Source organism: Ostrea edulis, chromosome 8 (genome assembly GCF_947568905.1).
Source record: "Ostrea edulis chromosome 8, xbOstEdul1.1, whole genome shotgun sequence".
NCBI classification, from domain to species: Eukaryota; Metazoa; Mollusca; class Bivalvia; order Ostreida; family Ostreidae; genus Ostrea; species Ostrea edulis.
The window spans coordinates 56,835,006-56,854,665 of NC_079171.1; the positions used below are offsets into that span (position 1 = coordinate 56,835,006).

At 35.2% G+C, this 19,660-nt stretch overlaps 1 protein-coding gene across 2 annotated transcripts in view; it reads left to right on the forward strand.

Annotated features, from left to right (window-relative positions):
• The first annotated feature begins 10,908 nt into the window (after positions 1 to 10,908).
• Positions 10,909 to 19,660, forward strand: part of LOC125662664 (multiple epidermal growth factor-like domains protein 10) — a 57,475-nt gene continuing 48,723 nt past the window's right edge. Inside the window, exons 1-2 of one of the 2 annotated variants that reach the window (XM_056146542.1) lie at positions 10,909 to 11,594; positions 11,803 to 11,884. In XM_056146542.1, the coding sequence (XP_056002517.1) occupies positions 11,864 to 11,884 (21 nt within the window). In that variant the 5' untranslated portion in view covers positions 10,909 to 11,594; positions 11,803 to 11,863. The remainder of the gene's footprint in view (positions 11,595 to 11,802; positions 11,885 to 19,660) is intronic. The other variant, XM_056146541.1, reaches the window with a different exon arrangement.

A 19,660-nucleotide genomic window follows, 5' to 3' on the forward strand; every position in this document is an offset into this window, starting at 1 on the left:
ACAGTAACTAACCCCCCCCCCCCCATTTTCCAGGATTTCACGTGTTTTATGACTGAAATTAGCATATATCATATATTGCATACATTTCCTCAGGATCTTTAGCCCGTGTTTTAATACAGTCAGATTTATAATAAAATATCAGAAGTTACTTGTTCAATATCAATGTAGTACATTCAGCGATAAAAGTTCTGCCACGATGTAGTCTAGGTATGTCGAACTGACACCTCTAGATTTTGAAAATGTCCATCTCTTTGATTGGCTAGTAAAATTTATCCCAGCCTGTACTTGTAAGTGAGAGGCCACTGACAGATTTCCAGATGTCTGCCCACAAATTTTATAGTTTCAAATACAAGTATTATAACCATAAAGAAATTCGTCGTCACAAACAATCTTTAAACTGACATTTACACATTTGGAATTTTACTCAAATTATTTTGTAAATTTGTGGCAAAAAGGGGGAGGGGGTCTAAATTTTGTCATTGCAATTTCTGTTATGACACGATACGTGCATATACATAATCAAGTACATTTCAAGGGGGCTAAAATGAATAAAAGAGGGAAGATGCAGAGACGTCAAAAGCATTCTATTGGGGGGTATACTTACCTTCCACCAGAGAGTACATTTGAGAATATGCCCCCCCCCCCCCTCCTCCGGGGGATCACACAGGTCTATGAAAAATGATTTATATCAATCGAGCAATATTGAACACAATTAATTTAAAAAAAAAAAATTTCATTACCTATTTTTCTGCATTTTAAACATATCAGTTGATATTAACAATTCCAGCTTCATGCTGCAGTGTACAAATGATTTGCACACAGAATGAACACATCCAGATCTGTATTTTGGAGAAAGTTACCCAAACATTGCAATCTGTTTTATTTGTGAAAGAGTCGATTGGTAGTGGTGGAATAATTTTAGTCCTGATAAAACAATGAGAACGTTGATTTCCTTATTGATTTTTTTTTTTTTTGGAAAAGGGGGGGGGGTGTTATGCAAGATCTTTGCACGTGTCGATCCTTGTAAAAACCCAAGCTTTGAGTTGATGAGTTGTCATCATTTCTTGAGAATCAGAAGTTCTGTTCTGATTTCATACAAAATAATTGAGTCAGTCGTTATTGGAGACATATTTGTAAACAAATGAATGTTCGCGTGATTTCCAATTTAATTTTTACCCCCCCCCCCCCCCCCACTCGAAAAATCACACCCGACTCGATCAAGAAATTCGTTTTTGTTTCCATTAACATTTTCTTACTCTCGTACAAATAATTTAAGCAGCACCCATACTAATATATAACTCTTATAATATATTCGCAGTCTGAGTGTGTTACTACCCGGAAGTTGTCATATTCACACTAAATGTAAGAATACAAAGAGAGATTACTCACGTTTTTGGAAAGGCCTATAGGGTCTGCATACGAGTTATAATTTCTATATATGCATGAATTTTCGTAGAAAAAACACACTGGGTTTATAAAGAAGTAGGTACATGTATAAGCTATTCCATACCATGAGGGACATTTGGAATAGAGATACTTTATTTTACTCAAAAAATCACAGGGCCATATTTGCTTGTTAACATTGAATTCGTTATTTTTTTATTTTTCAAGATCAAAAAAGAAAAATATTTGTCCCCAGAAAAACCTGTAGTTTTTGAGAAAAATATTTTGAAATGATCACACCTTATTTTTGCATTTTCGAGGTTATATCACCTGTGAAGGGAACAGGGTTCTTCATTTCAACAAACTTGAATCCTCTTAAATTGAAGGCAAGATTGATTTGTACCAAGTTAGTTCTGGAGAAAAATATGAAAATGTGAAAAGTTTACGATTACTACGACGTCAACTTCAGATAACAAAAAGTTTTGATTAAGAAAACCTCAGTTGAGCCTTTAGGCCAGGTGAGCTAAAGAGGGGGAGGGGGGGGGGGCGAGGGGGTAAGTAAAAAAGTTTTACAATACATTTCATTTTTTCTTTTCTTTTAATTATTTAATCAGGGGCGGGTTTAAAAACTTAGCTACAAAAAAACTAAATTCACAGCTGACGAAAAACAAAATTCAATGCCAATGGGACCCCCCCCCCCCTCCCTCTTCACCTCTCTTAAAACTTGATGAAATGTGATAAATGTTGCATTATGGCCGGTTATTAGTCTATGAAACTTCTCAGTACATTGTACAGAATACAGTTTTTAGGATGTCAAACAACAGAAACTTGTGGGAGCCTTAATATCCCCCTTAAATTTTTGAATTTAACTTTCAGTTCTCTATCTGGCATGATATTTTGATCTCACCCCTTTTTTTCTTTTTTTTTGGGGGGGGGGGTCGATAAAAGAAAAACAAAGGTGTGATTTTCAAAGAAATGTAACAGAATCTCTCTCTCTCTCTCTCTCTCTCTCTCTCTCTCTCTCTCTCTCTCTCTCAGTAGCAGATCTATATCATAATGAAGCAGTTTTTCAAATGTTTGTAAAGACCTATTCGAACTTGAAACATTTTCTAACCAACGTGTAATATCACTCAATCTAATTCGGGAAAATAAACGAATGATTACTTACAGCGCAGTACCTTCTTGTCTTCTAGGACGAAAACTTTCTACTTTTTGATTTTCCGTTCTTCATTATATGTAATTGTGACGTCATTTTTTGTTTTCATGACGTTATGTGGTATGTATGGTGCGCCATTCGTTGAAAAATAGAAGCTGTACTGTAGTTTGCCAATGCCACCTATAATGGCAAATAAAACTTCAAATTACTCGCCCTTGATTACAGGTGGCGCACGATCCGTTAACGTCCAAGGCGTTTCTAACCTCAAGTTTAAGAGAGCGTCGGAAGGACATGTTTAGATTAGAAAGTTGTTGAATATTTAGTAACGATGTCTGATTACGGTTCGTAGGACCTCACTGCGCTTAGAGACGAACCTAGAAAACGCATTGCAAGACTCTCTGAGCGGAAAGGAAAGCACGTTGAGAGTTTCAGCTGTAACCGAATTTTCTCTGTCACATCGATTAAATAAAGACATTCAATACACATTGAACGTTTTTCATTATAAACTACTTCGTGGTGAAGTTTACATACTTAAACAGTAGTTTAGGTTGAATATATAATATACAATACATCATAATTCTTTATGAGTTGTTGAATTGCATATGTTTAAAACAATAAGATGCGCCCCCCCCCCTCTCTCTCTCTCTCTCGATCGAGGATTAAGAATATCAATTATGAAATATATCCATATATATCTGAAATTCTATTATTAAGCTGTTAAAATGTGTAGTAATAGTGAATGTATATGTATAACTTCTCTTTATGAAATAAAATTCACGATAGAGAAAGCACATGTATACAGAGTACATGATATATCATACCACATTAAACAGTTTATTTGCGTGTTTTAACTTATATCACTTACGTGATGACGTCACGATAGGTAAACAGTTTGCGATTAACTTTTTTATTAGTCCATAGGGCAAGCGAGAGCATAATAATTGGCAGGTCGAATAAATTTTACTACCCCATATGCTAGCTGTACAATAATGATTCAAAATTTCGAGTTTCTACATTTTAATCGAATATTACAATTTGGATTGCAAGTTTAAGACGGAAGTTCAAGCTTTCTTTCAACTTCTAAATTCACGTCTCCATCCATATACTATGATTGATATACTATGAGTTGGTTGTACTCTGCAAGAAAAGCACGACTGTATCCTGCGTATAGGAATGGTTGTATCCAAATGACGTTTGTCCATGGTGTTGCAGGAAACTGATGTAGTCCTACATAATTTGACCCGTGTTTACTTTCATGTATAAGATTTATCATGTTTATATGTACCATGACAGTTCATGATATGAATGATTTAATACTAAAATACATCACTAAACAAATGTAGTACACTTTTCAATTTGAAGGTCAATTTGAATGTTCATACTTCAGATTGAAATCGAAGTTACAAGTGAATATTGAAAAACGTAATGCAATGATTTTTTAAAAATAAAAACCACAATGAACAATAGGCCAATGCGTGGCTTTTATTATAAACACGACATTGTATATATGATAGTGAAATTTGTAATTTACTTCACTTGGATAAATTTATAGCTTTATGAATTTGCATTTAATTTTGATAAAAGTAGATATGATTCAAATTTTATTTCTTAAAAATTCAGAAATATCTTAATCTCTTGAGATGCATTTTTCTTCTGGTTTGCGTCAACAGTTAAAATAGGCTAGGACTGGTATTCGTTTCTTTGACATATTGGACTGTACTTCCGTGGGTCAGTTGATAAACATGACATAACAACATAACTATGATAATGCAAACTTTGATAAGGGGGGGGGGGGGGGGTCTATTAGCAATCGCATTCATTCATATTTTGACGACCTTGGTTAACTCTAAAATTAATTTTTAAATGACATCTGAAATGTATTTTTGTAACATACTTGGTTTATATATTGAGGACTCAAATTTCCCCTGTTCGATTATAGATCTAGTCTAGAAAGAGGAAGGGGGGGGGGGGGTCATAGAATTATAAGATCATTGATGACTGTATCACTAAGGATAGATAAAATTTCAGCATGAAACATTCATGCAGAATATTACGATCTACAGAGCAAATGTTTAATCCCCCGTAAATACTTTCTGCAACAAAGTCGTCATCTGATATCTGTGAAGTCGGACTGAACTGAAGACTGAAGTTTATAGCGCACGACGCTGAGTGGAACTTGAAACGATCGTTGTCGCTGTCACATTTGACGACAATGAACCAATTGAATTTTTTAAAAGCTTCATATCTCGGGAATTCTACCCCCGCTCCCTATTTGCACAACAAAAACCTTACACTCTCTTATAAATCTAATGTACACCGGAAGTCAACAAGGACGTAAACGAGTCTTGCGCCACCTATGTTTGAAATAGGGGAAATAACTGAAAAATATTCGCAATTGGGTTAAATGCTGTCTGACGTGTACCATGTCGATTGTTAGGCCGTTCTTTTGGCACACTGATTTTAACTACTGATAACTCCGTTCACCTGATCAAGATATAGGGCTCACGGCGGGATCCGCCCATGGCCCTTATTCACAAAACATCTTACGACTAAGATGAAAAATAAATAATTCTGTCTGATAATCAAATTCCGATCACAAGGCCGTAAGTACGTATTAAAGTTTTATAAACCATGGATGTACTTTACATATTAATTTAAAAATTTTTACAAGAAATGAAAATTAAGAATATTACAGTGTTAATAAATTTTGATCTTAGCCGTAAGATATTTTGTGAATCCTGATCCCTGGGGCGGATCCAGGAATTGCAGTTACGTGGGACACCACTATATGAAGCTGCAGGGGGCGAAATCCCTGGATTTTACAGATTGTATGTTTCCTATTTAGTCATTTGTACTATTTTCTATAATTAGTAAATTAGTAAAATGACGCAAATTATTTTTTTTGGCGCGGGGGGGGGGGGGGTGGAAAAAATTAAGTTATCCCAATAAATTAATTTAAGAAATCAAAAGATTTTGTCATTCATTTCTCCGGGAGTGGAAGAGATTGTTGCTCCCTTTATCGTTTAGTACATTTATCTTACTCCTCCTAGGCACATTTTCCTACTATATTTGTATCCAAACAACACTTCAATTTTTCACAGAAACGTAGCTAGGGGTAAAATAATGGTAAGCTAGGAGTCTAGGGGCGACAGTGATTTTTTTGGGGAGGGGGGGGGGGGCTCCATGGCCGAGTGGTTACAGCATCGCGCTCAAAAATCACACGGTCTCTCACCTCTGGTCGGCGCGGGTTCGAATCCCACTCGTGCCGGTAAATGAGAAAGTTTCCCAGTTTACTTTCGGAAAGTCTGTGGTCTTTTCCCAGCTACATTGTATCTGCATGGGTTCTCTCTTCCACGAATAGAATACTGGGCGCCAAAAGATAACTGGAAACTTGTTGAGTGTGGCGGTAAACATCAAAACAGACCGTCAATCCTTTCTGGTATAATATTTCTAATGCTTCAACATATTGTTAGTAATTGTACAGATCAAGCAGCAAAAAGCATAGAATTACAGCCAGTTTTGATTTTTTATTTATTTATCTATTTTTTTTCCTTTCTGTTTATTTATCTATTGTATTTTATTTTCTTTCTTTTGTGTTTTATTTATTTATATTTTTTCCCTTCTACTGTCAACATAAAATTGAATATCTATCGGAACAAAGAATTACAAAGAAATAAAAAAACCCAAAAAAAAACAAACATTGACACAACCACACATGTACACCAACGGATACCAAAAGAAGAGAGAATACCCCCCCCCCCCCCCACACACACACACAAAGGGGGGTGGGGTACACAGTGACCTTAATTACTTAAAAGCGCGACACACCCTCTTCCTAAGATACATAACTAACCAAGTTTGAAGATTCTAGACCAAATAATTCTCCTGTCACGAGTCGGACAGTATTTTGCCATATGATATGGGTGCTTTGGACTAAAGTTATAATAAATTGCTTTATATACTGTGCATGATATGACTTTTCTCACCAGCATCTTTGAAAGAAGAAGGACAAATACGCTTTCTTTCTAGATGTGATCATAATTGCAAAAAAGATACGAGGTTGTATTATATATCCAGAGAGCTAAGAAACAGTTGAGTTAAACGCTTGTGAGATTTGTCTGATAGTTTGTTTGGTGTATGTCTAGGCTTTCTGTCTGTCTGTAAATGTTTAACATTTTCAACTTCTCAAGAACCACTGGGCCACTTTCATCTTAACTTGCCACAAAGCATCCTTGGTCAAAGTGGTTTGAATGAGGAAACAATTGCTCACCTTATAAGGAAAATAAAATCTCCTCAATAACCACTGGGCCAGAAAAAATGAAACTTATTTCAAAGCTTCCTGACATAGTGAAGATAGTGTAGTGGGGGCTAGGATGGGGCCACAGTAGATCAAAGTTTTACATGGTAATATATAGGGAAAGATTTAAAAATCTGAAGAAAAACTACTCCATGATTAGTCATATTCACATGGAAGCATCCCCAGGTGGTGTAAATTCAAACTTGAACAACTCTTGGCTCACAGGGGTAGGGTGGAGCCAAATTAGGAGATCAGCGTTTTTATAAAGACCTCTTCTTAAGAAACAACTGTACATTACTACCTTGTTCCAAGTTATGAAAAATTGTTTATGTAGATTGAACGATGCAGTCAGACAACCTAATTCTTTCTGGAAACCTTGCTGTTGAGTGTTGGGAAAATCTTTCTTGTGTAAAACATACTTAGCAATACGATTGTAAATAACTTTTTCAAAAAGCTTAAAAAAGCAAGGCAATAAGGCTACAGGTCTGTAACTGTTACAAGAATCTTTAGGTTTATTGCCACCCTTATATAATGGAACTATCAGACCGCGTTTCCAGTAGACGGGGACATGACCACAATTTACGATTGCGTTAAATAACTTTAGAAGACAGGAGATAAGTAGTTTACCACCATGTATTATGTGTTCATTTGTCAACAAGTCATCTCCATGTGCTTTTCGTAGTTTTAAGGTGTCAATAGCGGTGATTGTTTCTTTTAATGTGATCTTGCCTCCTGGTATATAACCGAAGTCTAGCTCACTTTCGTTTTTTTTAAATGTCGAAACTTTTCCTCGATCTTCATTTGAAATTCGTTCTCAAAATTCTCTTCATCCAATGGATCTAGGCTTCCTGCGTTTAGTCAACTTCCAGAACAACCGAACATCAACTTCAGCAGCTTAATCGATATCACTATATATCTTGCGCATATAGTTCTCATGTTTTGTGTCAAGAGCATTACGAAATTGACGCTTTGCTCGCTTATATTCACGATAGGAAGAGAACTGCATACCTGGAGGTCTTCCCTCAGAAACCCAGATTCTTCGCTTGGTTCATTCTATCGTGTGCAGATGTTTGACAGATTTTGTCCACTCTGGGCGTGTATAGGGATTATACGACGAGAATGGAATAGACGATTCAGCTCAAGATAACAGTATTAACGAGAGTTCATTAGCGAAATCATCAATGTCTTTGTCGTCTCTGAGTATAGTGTTAAATAAATCTTGCAAGTAGTCCTTAACAAGATTTTTATATTCTATAACAGATTCAGGGAAAGCCTTATACCATGCGGGTAATTTTGATTGAGAATTTCTTAAAGAGTGTCTTCGAATTTCGAAATTAAAAATCGCTTTGATTGGTAAGTAGAATTTAAAATATATTTTTAAAAACCAGTACGACCGTGAATTAAATGAATTATATGTTTAGGTGTATAATGAATATTGAAATTCTTCAATATTATGTTCAAAATAATGTAATTATGCTGTAGGTATCCAAATTTCATTCTGTCTAAATTGCTTCTAAATTTACAACATTTCTATCAGTTTATCAGGTTTTGCGTTTATCGGGTTTACCTTGTATCCTATCGTATCGTGCGTGTATCCTATCCTATCGTGCGTGTATCGTGTTCTATCGTTTATCATGTCAAGAATAACGTTGTAGGTATTGTAACAGAGAAATTAGCCAGAACTTGAGAAGTTATTGGGTAAGCCCTATACGTAGGGCAATTGTTGTCAGTATTATAAAAAATGAACCTCGATCATAGGAAAGAAGAATAGATGTCGATCTGGACAGAGGCGTGCTATATCACTTATTTTCTAAATGTGCTGTACTTCGTGTACTTCTTAAGGTAGATCGATTCCCGTGTGATGTCATGGGTTTTTGCAAAAGTCTTTATTAATTTAAATTTGCGCATTATAGAAATATATATTTTAGAGGAACTTTATTAACTGGATAAAATAAAAAAAATCTGGTAAACTATTGATAGGGAAAACGTGTAATAGATAATCAGTTATTTATGATGAAAAAATGTTGTCAAGGGCACTAACTCCTCTGCTGGTATTTCTGCTACTATGTCTATTATACATATTAAAATGTTTTCCTTAGTATTCACAATTGATTTATACATACTTATAATCGTAATAGCTGTTTTTCTAAACTGTTGACTTTAAAAATTTATCATTTTGATAAGTTGTTATCCATTTTTTATTCTGTTTTACGAAAATGTGTGATTTTCTGATGTTGATGTGTATTTCTGTTTTTGTATGTCTGAGTGGAAACATCTACCATTTCTCTGGTTATAATGAATAAACATCTGACGGGCGCATCATGTGCCGTGGTGGCGCATTTTAATCTCGCTTCTTTTTGGCGTCCGTTGTTGTGTGTTTATGTCAATGTGTGGTTGTTTTTTTTTTATTTCTTTGAATTTTTTTCTTCCTATAGATATTCAACTTTATGTTGACAATAGAAAAAGAGAGAAAAAAAAAAACCCCATTAATATAAAAAAACAGAAAAAAAATTAAACAAAAATAAAATAAATAAATAAACAGAAACCAAAAAAAAACAAAAAAAAATTATGAATAAATTAAAAAAACCAAACAAAATCAAAACTGGCTGTACTCCTATACCTTTTGCTGCTTAATCTGTACAATTACTAACAATATAATTGTTGAATCACTAAAACCATTATACCATGAAGAAAAAAAGTTCACTGCCGCCCCTAGACTCCCAGCTTACCATTATTTTACCCCTAGCTACGTTTCCGTATGGGGCTTTCATGATTTGAAGTTTTGTTTGGATACAATACGGAATATCGGAACCATTATTTCGTATCCGATTCCGTCCTGGTTTTAATATTTAGTATGTCCAACGAGATCACGTTTTTTTTTACGTTAACTTGGGCAACATTTTAGTAAACAAGCACATGTTACTTACTTAATTTCAGATATATTGAGTTCAGGTATATTTTAGCCTCGTTTTTGAAAGTTAAGGGGTGGGGAACATATGGAGAAAAAAGTGCCGGTATATTCATATGTAAAATCTTAATTAGCAAGAAATGTAAAAGAAAATCCAAACCCCTAAAAGTAAACGGGGGGAGGGGGGGGGGTATCCTTCACTCATGTACTAGTAACAAATACTGTATATGATAATTTACCGCAATGTCAAGAAAACGGGGGGGGGGGGGGGGGGGGGGCAAGAAGTGCGTGTGTGTGACGGAGGGGGACTACCTGTTGCTGCATGATGTACGTGTCTAGAGATCGATCTATCAATTTTGATTTATTATATTTCATAGCGGTCGTTTTTTTTAATGACTCGAGAAAATCTCATAAAGTAAATCAGAAATCTCCACATAGAGTACGTGCATACGATTTGGGAAATATACTTTTTCTTTTATCTCCGCTACCAAACATCAGAAATTTAATCTAATAAGTCATGTTTTGGTACTAGGGCATTCACTCGCAACATTCTAAAAGATAATCTTTAAACCAGACAGATCAGAAATGAGTCGTCTTTAGCCGTCACTATTTTGTATACAACAGTTGCCCAAGTGACGCATAATTTTCGTAACTTCTTTTTCTGAAGAGTTCCAAAATTTTCTAGTTCCGATATCCCGTATTATAGTAGGAAAATATGTTAGGGATTTTTAAAATAATAAATTCATGAGACAACGATACAAAAATAGGCCGCAACCGTGGGCTGCCTTTATTTATTTTTTAAATTCTATTTCATTTATTTATTTTTTTTTTTTTTGTGTGTGTCCGCCGTAAATCGAAGGTTTTTATAAGGAGTGAATTTGAACATAGCTCTCTATTCTGTATTTTTTCCGAGAGCTACAGTTCTGCAGCTAGATTGAAGGACAATACTATAGCTTAAATTTGATTAGGCCTACATATATTTCAATACATTTTACACAGTATATAGTAAAACCCCAATCAATCAATCAATTAATCAATCAATTTACATAAAAAAATTATATTAAAAAAAATGAATGTTCCCTGAATGTGTTAACACTCCCTCTAAAACACCCCGTTCTACATTGCTCCATGCGGACTTTCTCTTTGGAAGCGGGGTGCTTGAAGCTCCGAGAAGGGGGTGGGTCTAAATTCTAAAGTGCTTTCAAATCCGGCTGAACATCGACAATAGGCAAAATGGTGAAAAACGAAGATAACGAACAGTAATCAATCTCATAACTCCTATAAGCAATACAAAATAGAGAGTTGAGCAGATATACCAGAGGTGGGATCAGGTGCCTAGGTAGTCCGAAATATCTGACGTTTTTCTTGCTTTTTTTTTTTATGATTTTGATATTTACCGTGCCAGGAAAACGTCAGGACCTCCAGTTGGGGGCGGCATTCTGGGGCCGATTTTAAATACTTGCGAGCCAAATTCAATGTTAAACTCATAATTCATCAATAAAACGATGCTTCTTGTACTAGTGCCTAGGAGGAGTAAGTATTCCCTGTCGACTGGTCACACCCGCTATGAGCCCTATATATATGTTGATCAGGTAAACGGAGTTATCCGTAGTCAAAATCAGTGTGCCAAGAACGGCTTAACAATCGGTATGATACACGTCAGACAGCATTTAACCCAATTATAGGTGGCATTGGCAAACTACAGTACAGCTTTCATTTTTTTAACGAATGGCGCACCATACATACCACATAACGTCATGAAAACAAAAAATGACGTCACAATTACATATAATGAAGAACGGAAAATGAGAAGTTTTCGTCTTAGAAGACTTGTAAGAAGGTACTGCACTGTAAGTAATCATTCGTTTATTTTCCCGAGTTAAGATTGGGTGATTTTACACGATGAATAGAAAATGTTTTAAGTTCAAATAGGTCTGTATAAAGAAACATTTGAAAAACTGCTTCATTACGATATAGGCCTCTACCTAGGAAACAAATAGATTGCAGGACAAGAAACATTAGAATATTTTAGTATTTTGGCTCTTTTCACAACTTCAGGTTAAGATGCACTAGGCCCTGTCTATTAAGGTACACAACTACGCAGGCGGTTTTTCCCCAGATGGGGATGCGAGTCATTAAGGTAGGTCACTCGTTTGGTGTATGTAGAACTAAGACTCAACTAAATGATCATAGTTAATTAATGAAAGAATTCATTAATTTTACACCTTGCTTACCTGTATCAATCATAAGTATTCGACGGCTGCGATCTTTTCGATCTGCTAGTGCGAACCGGAAATGTACAGTGTATATAACAAGGCGTGGATCCAACGTGGTGTTCTGATCTGATTATGTACAGCGTAATGCCATAAAATTAAATGAGTAAACTTTCACATTTTAGGCTATATTTTATTGAAAAATGTCCTCTGTTTGATCAATCATTCTCATCTCATTTTTGCTCTACCAATACAATTATGTCTAATATTAAATTGATAAACCAGCCAGTTTCAACAATTAGAATATTCAAATTCAACTTAAAATAAGATTTGATTCAGAATTGCAGGTATCAATATATCAATAGGAAAAAAAATTAGTTGCCATAGCAACCCTTTCAACAGATGTATTTTTTAAACAATTAGATTTAACACAGCAAACAAAGACAGTGGTGCATATTGGCTGTTTTCTTTTAGCATTAATCATTAGATTTCAATTTTATAGCTTTGCATCCAACTTTTTTCAAAGTAAATATTGACCTAAAATTATCATAAAATTTTACAAATGAAGAACTCAATCCGAATTTCTTCTATCAAATATATAACACAGCCTTGTAGCAATTTTCAGCTGACAATAAACTTTCCATGCCATCTTAAATGATAACAAGTTTCACAGTATTTACTCATTTATCTATTTTTTCTTCTGCAAAATTTAAATCAAATAACATTAAATTTACAAATGCACTCTAAAGACATAAATCAAATCTGAATTTCCTCTGCAAAAGTCAATTTTTTTTTAAGTTATCGTAACTTTCTTATTACTGATTACATCTTGATCAAAGGGAACGCATGTGTTCAGAAGAAATAACATTTAATTTTTTTCAAAGGTCGTTCATGCCAAAGGTCAAGATTACAGTAGGCACATGATTTAATTGTATAAATATTCAAAAAAGAAATTTTTATTTCATAATTGTTTTTTCTTTATATCATAGCTTTCCTAGAAAAGATCAGCTAAGATCCATACCCAAAATTGTCGATATTTCCTAGTACTAGTTACAAAAAATGACAGTAAGTTTCCTTGAAATTGAATCATTATTTTAAAAATTGATAAGATAGATCAATCTTACATAGTAGGAAACACAGTTCTAAGTATATGTTTCTTGTTTGTAAGATTTCACTTTGTGTGTTCTGATCAATGATCAGATAATGAAAGTTTACATTGTTTTGCTTCCTAATGCTACTGTAAAGCATTGCTGTGCACTGACAAAAATTGAAACTTTTTAAAGTCTTAATAAAGTCATTAAACTGTGGTTAATCGAAACAGACTGGATAAATCTGAATACTCTGGATTCCTTCTGATTGTGCACCCTGGTTATGTATGTCTGGCTAGTCGACATTTACTGATGTAACCTAAATCACATAAAAACTCCATGTAGAATGAACATCTCCATTGCACACAAATACCACATACATACAAATACATGTATGCATACAATATGTTCCAATTCTTGATAATTTTTCTACTAGAAATTTGATTATATCCGATACATGTAAAAATATTGATAAACATTCATTTTCCAATATATGTGCAATTGTTCCAGTATTCCTATATGTATAATACACATTGTGGTCCAACCTTTTGATTTAAACAAAATTACCTGGAATAATTTTATGATAAAGCTACCACATAACATGGCGAGGATCCGGGTTAGAATAGGTCCTCAATACCCTTTGGTTGTCATAAAAGCTTGTCACTAAATGGGGCGGTCCTTCGGATGAGACCGCAAAATTCAAGGCCCCTTGTCACAGCAGATGTGGCACGATAAAAATCCCTTCATACGTGTATACTCAAAGGCCCCAAGCGCCGAGCATTGTCCTAAATTTTGCAATCTTTTCAGCGCCGATGATGACGTCCTCATGTAAGTGGAAAACGTTAGACAATATCAACCAACCAACCAACAACAAAAATCATTCAATTTCTACTAATCCCTTCGTTTCTTTAATTTTCAAAGATATGTTGTGCAACCTCAGGCTAAGATTTATACGGTGAAGTTAGGGGTGGGGGGTTAGTCCAGAGCATGTGAAAATTGTTGTAAACCAAATAAAAGAAAGCTGCATACGTACATGTATATACTTCAAAGATTACTGAGAAGATGCTTGAATGCAGGGTTTTTCTCCAATTAACATTGGGACCGGTCGCGGTTCTCAGAGGTGGAACGCTCGCTTAGTAACTGAGAGGTCGCGAGTTCAAGCCCCGCTCGTGACACAGTTGCGTCAAAACTAACACGTAATCATAAATAATGATTGCTCCTTTGCCAAAAGCTTGGCATTTAAAAGTGAGAATCACAGGTCTTTCAAATATGACCTTAAAAAAGGAGGTCCCGTGTCACGGCAGACGGTGGCACGTTAAAGAACCCTCACTGCTACAGCCTTGAGCGCTTATAGGTCTACTTTTGAGGTACTTCACATACAGCTATTGACATCTCAATATAATGATTTTTTTTTTTAATAGAACGTAAAACAACCAACCAACCAACCAATTCACCTCACACATCTGACGGTCATACACCCCCCCCCCCCCCCCATCACCCCGCAGCATGTGTGATGTTAAGGTATCATACATTTAAAAAAGTCAATATAGACCACGCTAACTGCACACTTCCTGCCCCCTGTAAGTACATGCAACCTTTGTGCTTACTTTTATCCCCCCCCCCTTCTTCTCTATCAAAACCATTATCTTTAATATATTTTCACCCTGGCCCAGTGAAATAATAGGAATTGTACATGAATTAGCATGATCACTAATCTAATGTGAAAGGGAACGTGTCATTGTGAGGCAATATTATCAATGTTTCAAACCACAGGTACTTGGATTCAGGATCCCACCCCATCCCTTTCCGAATAACCTACATGAGTTGATTTAATTATTTTTATTGTTGTTGAAAATCTCTCTAATTTAGGTCAGCAATGTCTTGCATACCCCTAAAGTCCAATATAACTCAAAATAAGCTCGTTTTAAAAAATATCCTCACTGGTTACTATATTATATTATATTAGTTTATTCACCAATCAAGGGTCCTCGTGGGGCATGTACATGTTAACAGGCAATTAATTATAACAATGAAAATAAATAACAATCATTTAGAAGTACTACTGGTAATACTGACAGAGTTCACACTTCTGCACTGCACATATCTATAATTATATATGAAATACTGATTACAGACAAGATTTGAATTAACAACATGATAAATAAAATAACCCAACTGCTTCGCACATCAGTTTCTGGGACAGCAGATAATGATAGTGTTGTGTGAATACATATCATGGCGTCTGCAAAAATGTCAAACCACCTAGGAAAACCTTGCCCAGAGTCATTCAAAATGCATTTACCCCTAAAAGTAACAGTCCTTGTAGCTTCATAAAGCATCTATTGTTTAAATGCACAAGTTTTTAGTGGCACATTTCATAGTCCCATCGGGGAATTTCATCGTTTCTTACAGGTAAGTCATCAGTGGGGGGGGGGGGGGGGGGGGGGGGGGGGGGGGGGGGGGGGGGGGGATTCTCATCGTGGTATCTTGTTTTGAAAAATGTTCGAAACGATAAAAGAAACAGTAATTTCTTCCACTTTCGGAGAAATAAATGACATTTTTTTTTTTGGATATCTTGAATTACTTTATTGGGAGAACTTATTATTTTAAAAATAATAATAATAATAAAATTAAAAAAAAAAAAAAAAAAAAAAAAAAAACCCTTTAAATTTGCGTCATTTTATTAATTTCACTTTATCAAAAACGATAGAAAATATGGCCGGGAGTTAGAGTCGCCGAGTCAATTTTTAGAAAGGGGAAAAGAGAGAACTTCCGAATGTCGTACGCTCTATGAAAAATCTAGAGGACCGAGATGGTTTTTTAAGGGCGCAGATTTTCAAGCAGGAAAAACTGCAATAATTGTATAAACGATAATACATACCGAGTTTCAATTAGTGAAAAATGAATGAAACACACTAACGACCAAGTCAAGGGCCATACCCCCTTCAAATGTGAGATAATCACAAAAATGCAAAAATAGGGTGGGGTCATTTAAGACTTAAAGGACATATCTCATGTTTTCAAAGTATACAACGTTACATGCATTTCGTCTTCTTTATGCTTATAGTAATTAATTCTAATAGTTCGTTCGCCGAAATTTTGCGATAATTAAACACAATACAGACTTAAATCTAGTTAATTAGGTAGGTAGTCACGTGGTACAGTGACGTCACATGCCCCCTTCGGATTGTGAAAGTACTGCGAGATATTATGAAAAACTCAACTTTTAGGGGCCTAATTTATTTACCATGGGCAACATTTAAATCGATGTTGACAAATTGTCCGAGTTTTATATGTGTTCGCCACCAGTGCACACATATAACGATGTAAATACCCAAATATAGCGAGTAAAGCGTGTATGAAATCGGCAATATTGGGAGTAAATAATGTTTATATGGGTCGCTGTCTACAAACTGTTTGGTGATGTTATTCCTTTATACATCTATAATTGGCGCTGTTTTTCTAAAATAAACAGCGCAATCATTATTTATTTTTGGATTAGACAAATTATGATACGTTAAATTGTTGACAACTAGGCCCTATGCCACGCAATTGTCACGAGTGCATTTAAGAAAGAAAGAAAAAGACAACACACACACAAATCAATAAAAATATTCAAATTTAAAGTGGTAATTACATTATTTTATTTTGATAAAGCAATCTTATTACTATTTTTTGAATTGTGATCTTTAGTGTAGTCTTTAGGAAGTACGAAGTGGGCAGGGCCGTAAATTACATGGAGGCGGAGGAGGCAGCTGCCTCCTCCAACTTTTGAGCCAAAAAAAAATTAAAATTTAAAGTTCATTAGAATTTATGTTGTTTCCAATAACTAAGAACATGATACCTCCCTTAAAAAGCATTCCAAATCTTTCTTTTAGAATGAGTTAGTCAAGTAACATCTTAGAAGGCCTTAGAATCAAGGATTTTGCACGAAACGTGTTCAGTGTGCACAAAATGTGCTCAGCGTCTGGGGGCCTGGGGCCCCAGACCCCCGCCTAATTTCCTGCCTCCTCCAAATTGAAGGTTAATTTACGGCCCTGGTGGGAGGACGGCGTTATAGCCTACTGACGCACTCAAGATGCTACGAGTTCAATGAGGAAATAATTTTATAATTCAATTTAAAGTTAGGAAGTACAATATTCTATTATTTGTATAATTAAAAGTTGTTTTGTATCTTTAATTTTGTTGTTGTTGTTGTAAATCTACCAATTGGTAAAAGTTACATTGTATCGTCGATATATGTTGTTACAAGGTGAAGGTCAGTTGATCCGAGTGTGTATTGAATTTGAAGAGCAAAACAGAATGTATGCTATAGGCCTACCAGTGCTTATAGCTTCGATATATCCATTGTCTCGCAGTTTATCAGGGTATCTGTCCAAGTGGTTTTTGAAAAGGTGACTGGGTGTGTTTTTAAGGTAAAGTGCTTGCTCCAACAAAAACAACATCCACGTCTTTTTTCTCGTACCTTCCTTCGAAAAATTGAAAAATACTCAGTCTAAATCCTTTCTACCGACAACTAGTACACCCGAGCACGGCACAAAACATCTTAATGCATTATTATTTACAAGCCGTTTACGTGATAATTGGTTTTTTGTTGATTAAATCTAATCTGTTTATGAAATGGCTAATAGATGTTTTCAAACCCAAGGGCGCATATGACGTCACACATAATGGCGCGTAAACTAGCGAAAGAATTTCATCGCTTTCAAACTCGAAAACTACGCAATATATTTCATTTAAAACACATTTAAAGTAGTTTTAGGCATAAAAAGAGTTAATTTTGCTGAAAAAATGAGAAAGTTTAGAAACATGCGTTGTGTCCTTTAAGAACCACTGGGCCAGAAGAGCTGAAATTTACATGAAAGCTTTCTGACATAGTGCATATTCAAGTTTGTTAAGATCATCTCCGCCGGGGGCATGATGGGACTACAATAGGGGATCAAAGTTTTACATACAAATATATAGGGAAAATCTTTAATAATCTTCTTCTCAAGAATCACTGGGCCAGAAAAGTTTACATTTACATTTACATGATTTACATTTACATGAAAGCTTCCTGACCTTGTGCACATTCAAGTTTGTTCAAATCATGGCCCCTGGGGGTATGATGGGGCCACAACAGGGGATCAAAGTTTTACATACAAATATATAGGGAACATCTTTATAAAAAATCTTCCTCTCAAGAACCACTGAGCCAGAAATGCTGATATTTACATGAACGCTTCTTATTATAGTGCACATTCAAGTTTGCTAAAATTATGGCCCCCTGGGGTAGGATGGCACCACAATGGGGAATCAAAGTTTTACATACAAATGTGTATGGAAAATCTTTAACAATCTTCCCAAAAACTACTGGGCCAGAAGAGCTGAAATTTACATGAAAGTTTCCTGACATAGTGCAGATTTAAGTTTGTAAAACTCATGACCCCTGGGGGTAGGATAGAACAACAGTAGGGAAGTAAAATTTTACATATAAATATATAGGGAAAATCATTTAAATTTTCCGAAGAAAAATCACTGGGCCAAAAAAGTTTACATTTACATGAAAGCTTCATGACATACATGTAGTGTAGATTCAAGTTTGTAAATATCATGGCCCCCGGGAGTGGGTTGGGGCCACAATATGGATCAAATACATGCGATTATATAGGGAAAATCTTTAGATATGAGCCAAGGTGACTCAGGTGAGCGATGCGACCCATGGTCCTCTTGTTTGTTGAATACTTTAGATCATTTTGCAACTTTGATCCATTTTTGGCATTTCTTTCAAGAGTTTTGCCGGCCCCTTTTTTATTATAGAAAATTGAGGTTATATGGAGGGTACTTTATTTGTCTGGCAAACTCCTTTTACAATTTTCAAGTAAGGACCTTCTTAATTTGCAGGGTGTTTGTATGGATATTGAAATTGTCCATATTTTTTTTTTTTTTAAATTTATTTTATTTATTTATTTTTTTTTTTTTTAGAAAATTGCACGTTTTTGAATTTAGTCAGTTTGAAGAGATATCATATGGTTTGTCCTTGTAACTCCTCTCACAGTTCTTAATGCTAGGATCTTTGTAAACAACTTGAACATGTGTGTATTGCAAGGGTATTGATTATCAACATTGCAATGTCTTGTTGATGGACGTTTAAAGGCATAGGGTCTAAGATATTGGTGAAATTTTGTATGTTCCAAAAAGATGGCGAAATTTAAAATCATAACTAGAAAATCACTCAAAGTTCTTCAGAATGTTCACAAACACATTGGATACGATAGTAATTACAAAATAATTTCCTGTTCTCATTTGCCTAAACTGGTACCCTGTTGACTTCGCATCTCTTATGTTTGTGTGTAGCCACCAATCAGCGGGGTATCAGTTTAATATAATGTCCTCCAGACAAAAATTTTATAAAGGGCTAAAACGTCAAAATGACTTCAATTTCAAAGCGATGCAGCTTTAGATAACTCATAATTAATACTACAAATTTGTTTTTTGGAGCTTTTTTTGCAAAATATTGTGATGTCATTTTTGAGATAAAAGATAGACCCTATGCCTTTAAGGAGGTATGAGAACTCAAGAAATGCACAATGCACAAAGGGAAGTATTGCAATAATAATATCCAGATGATGTGAT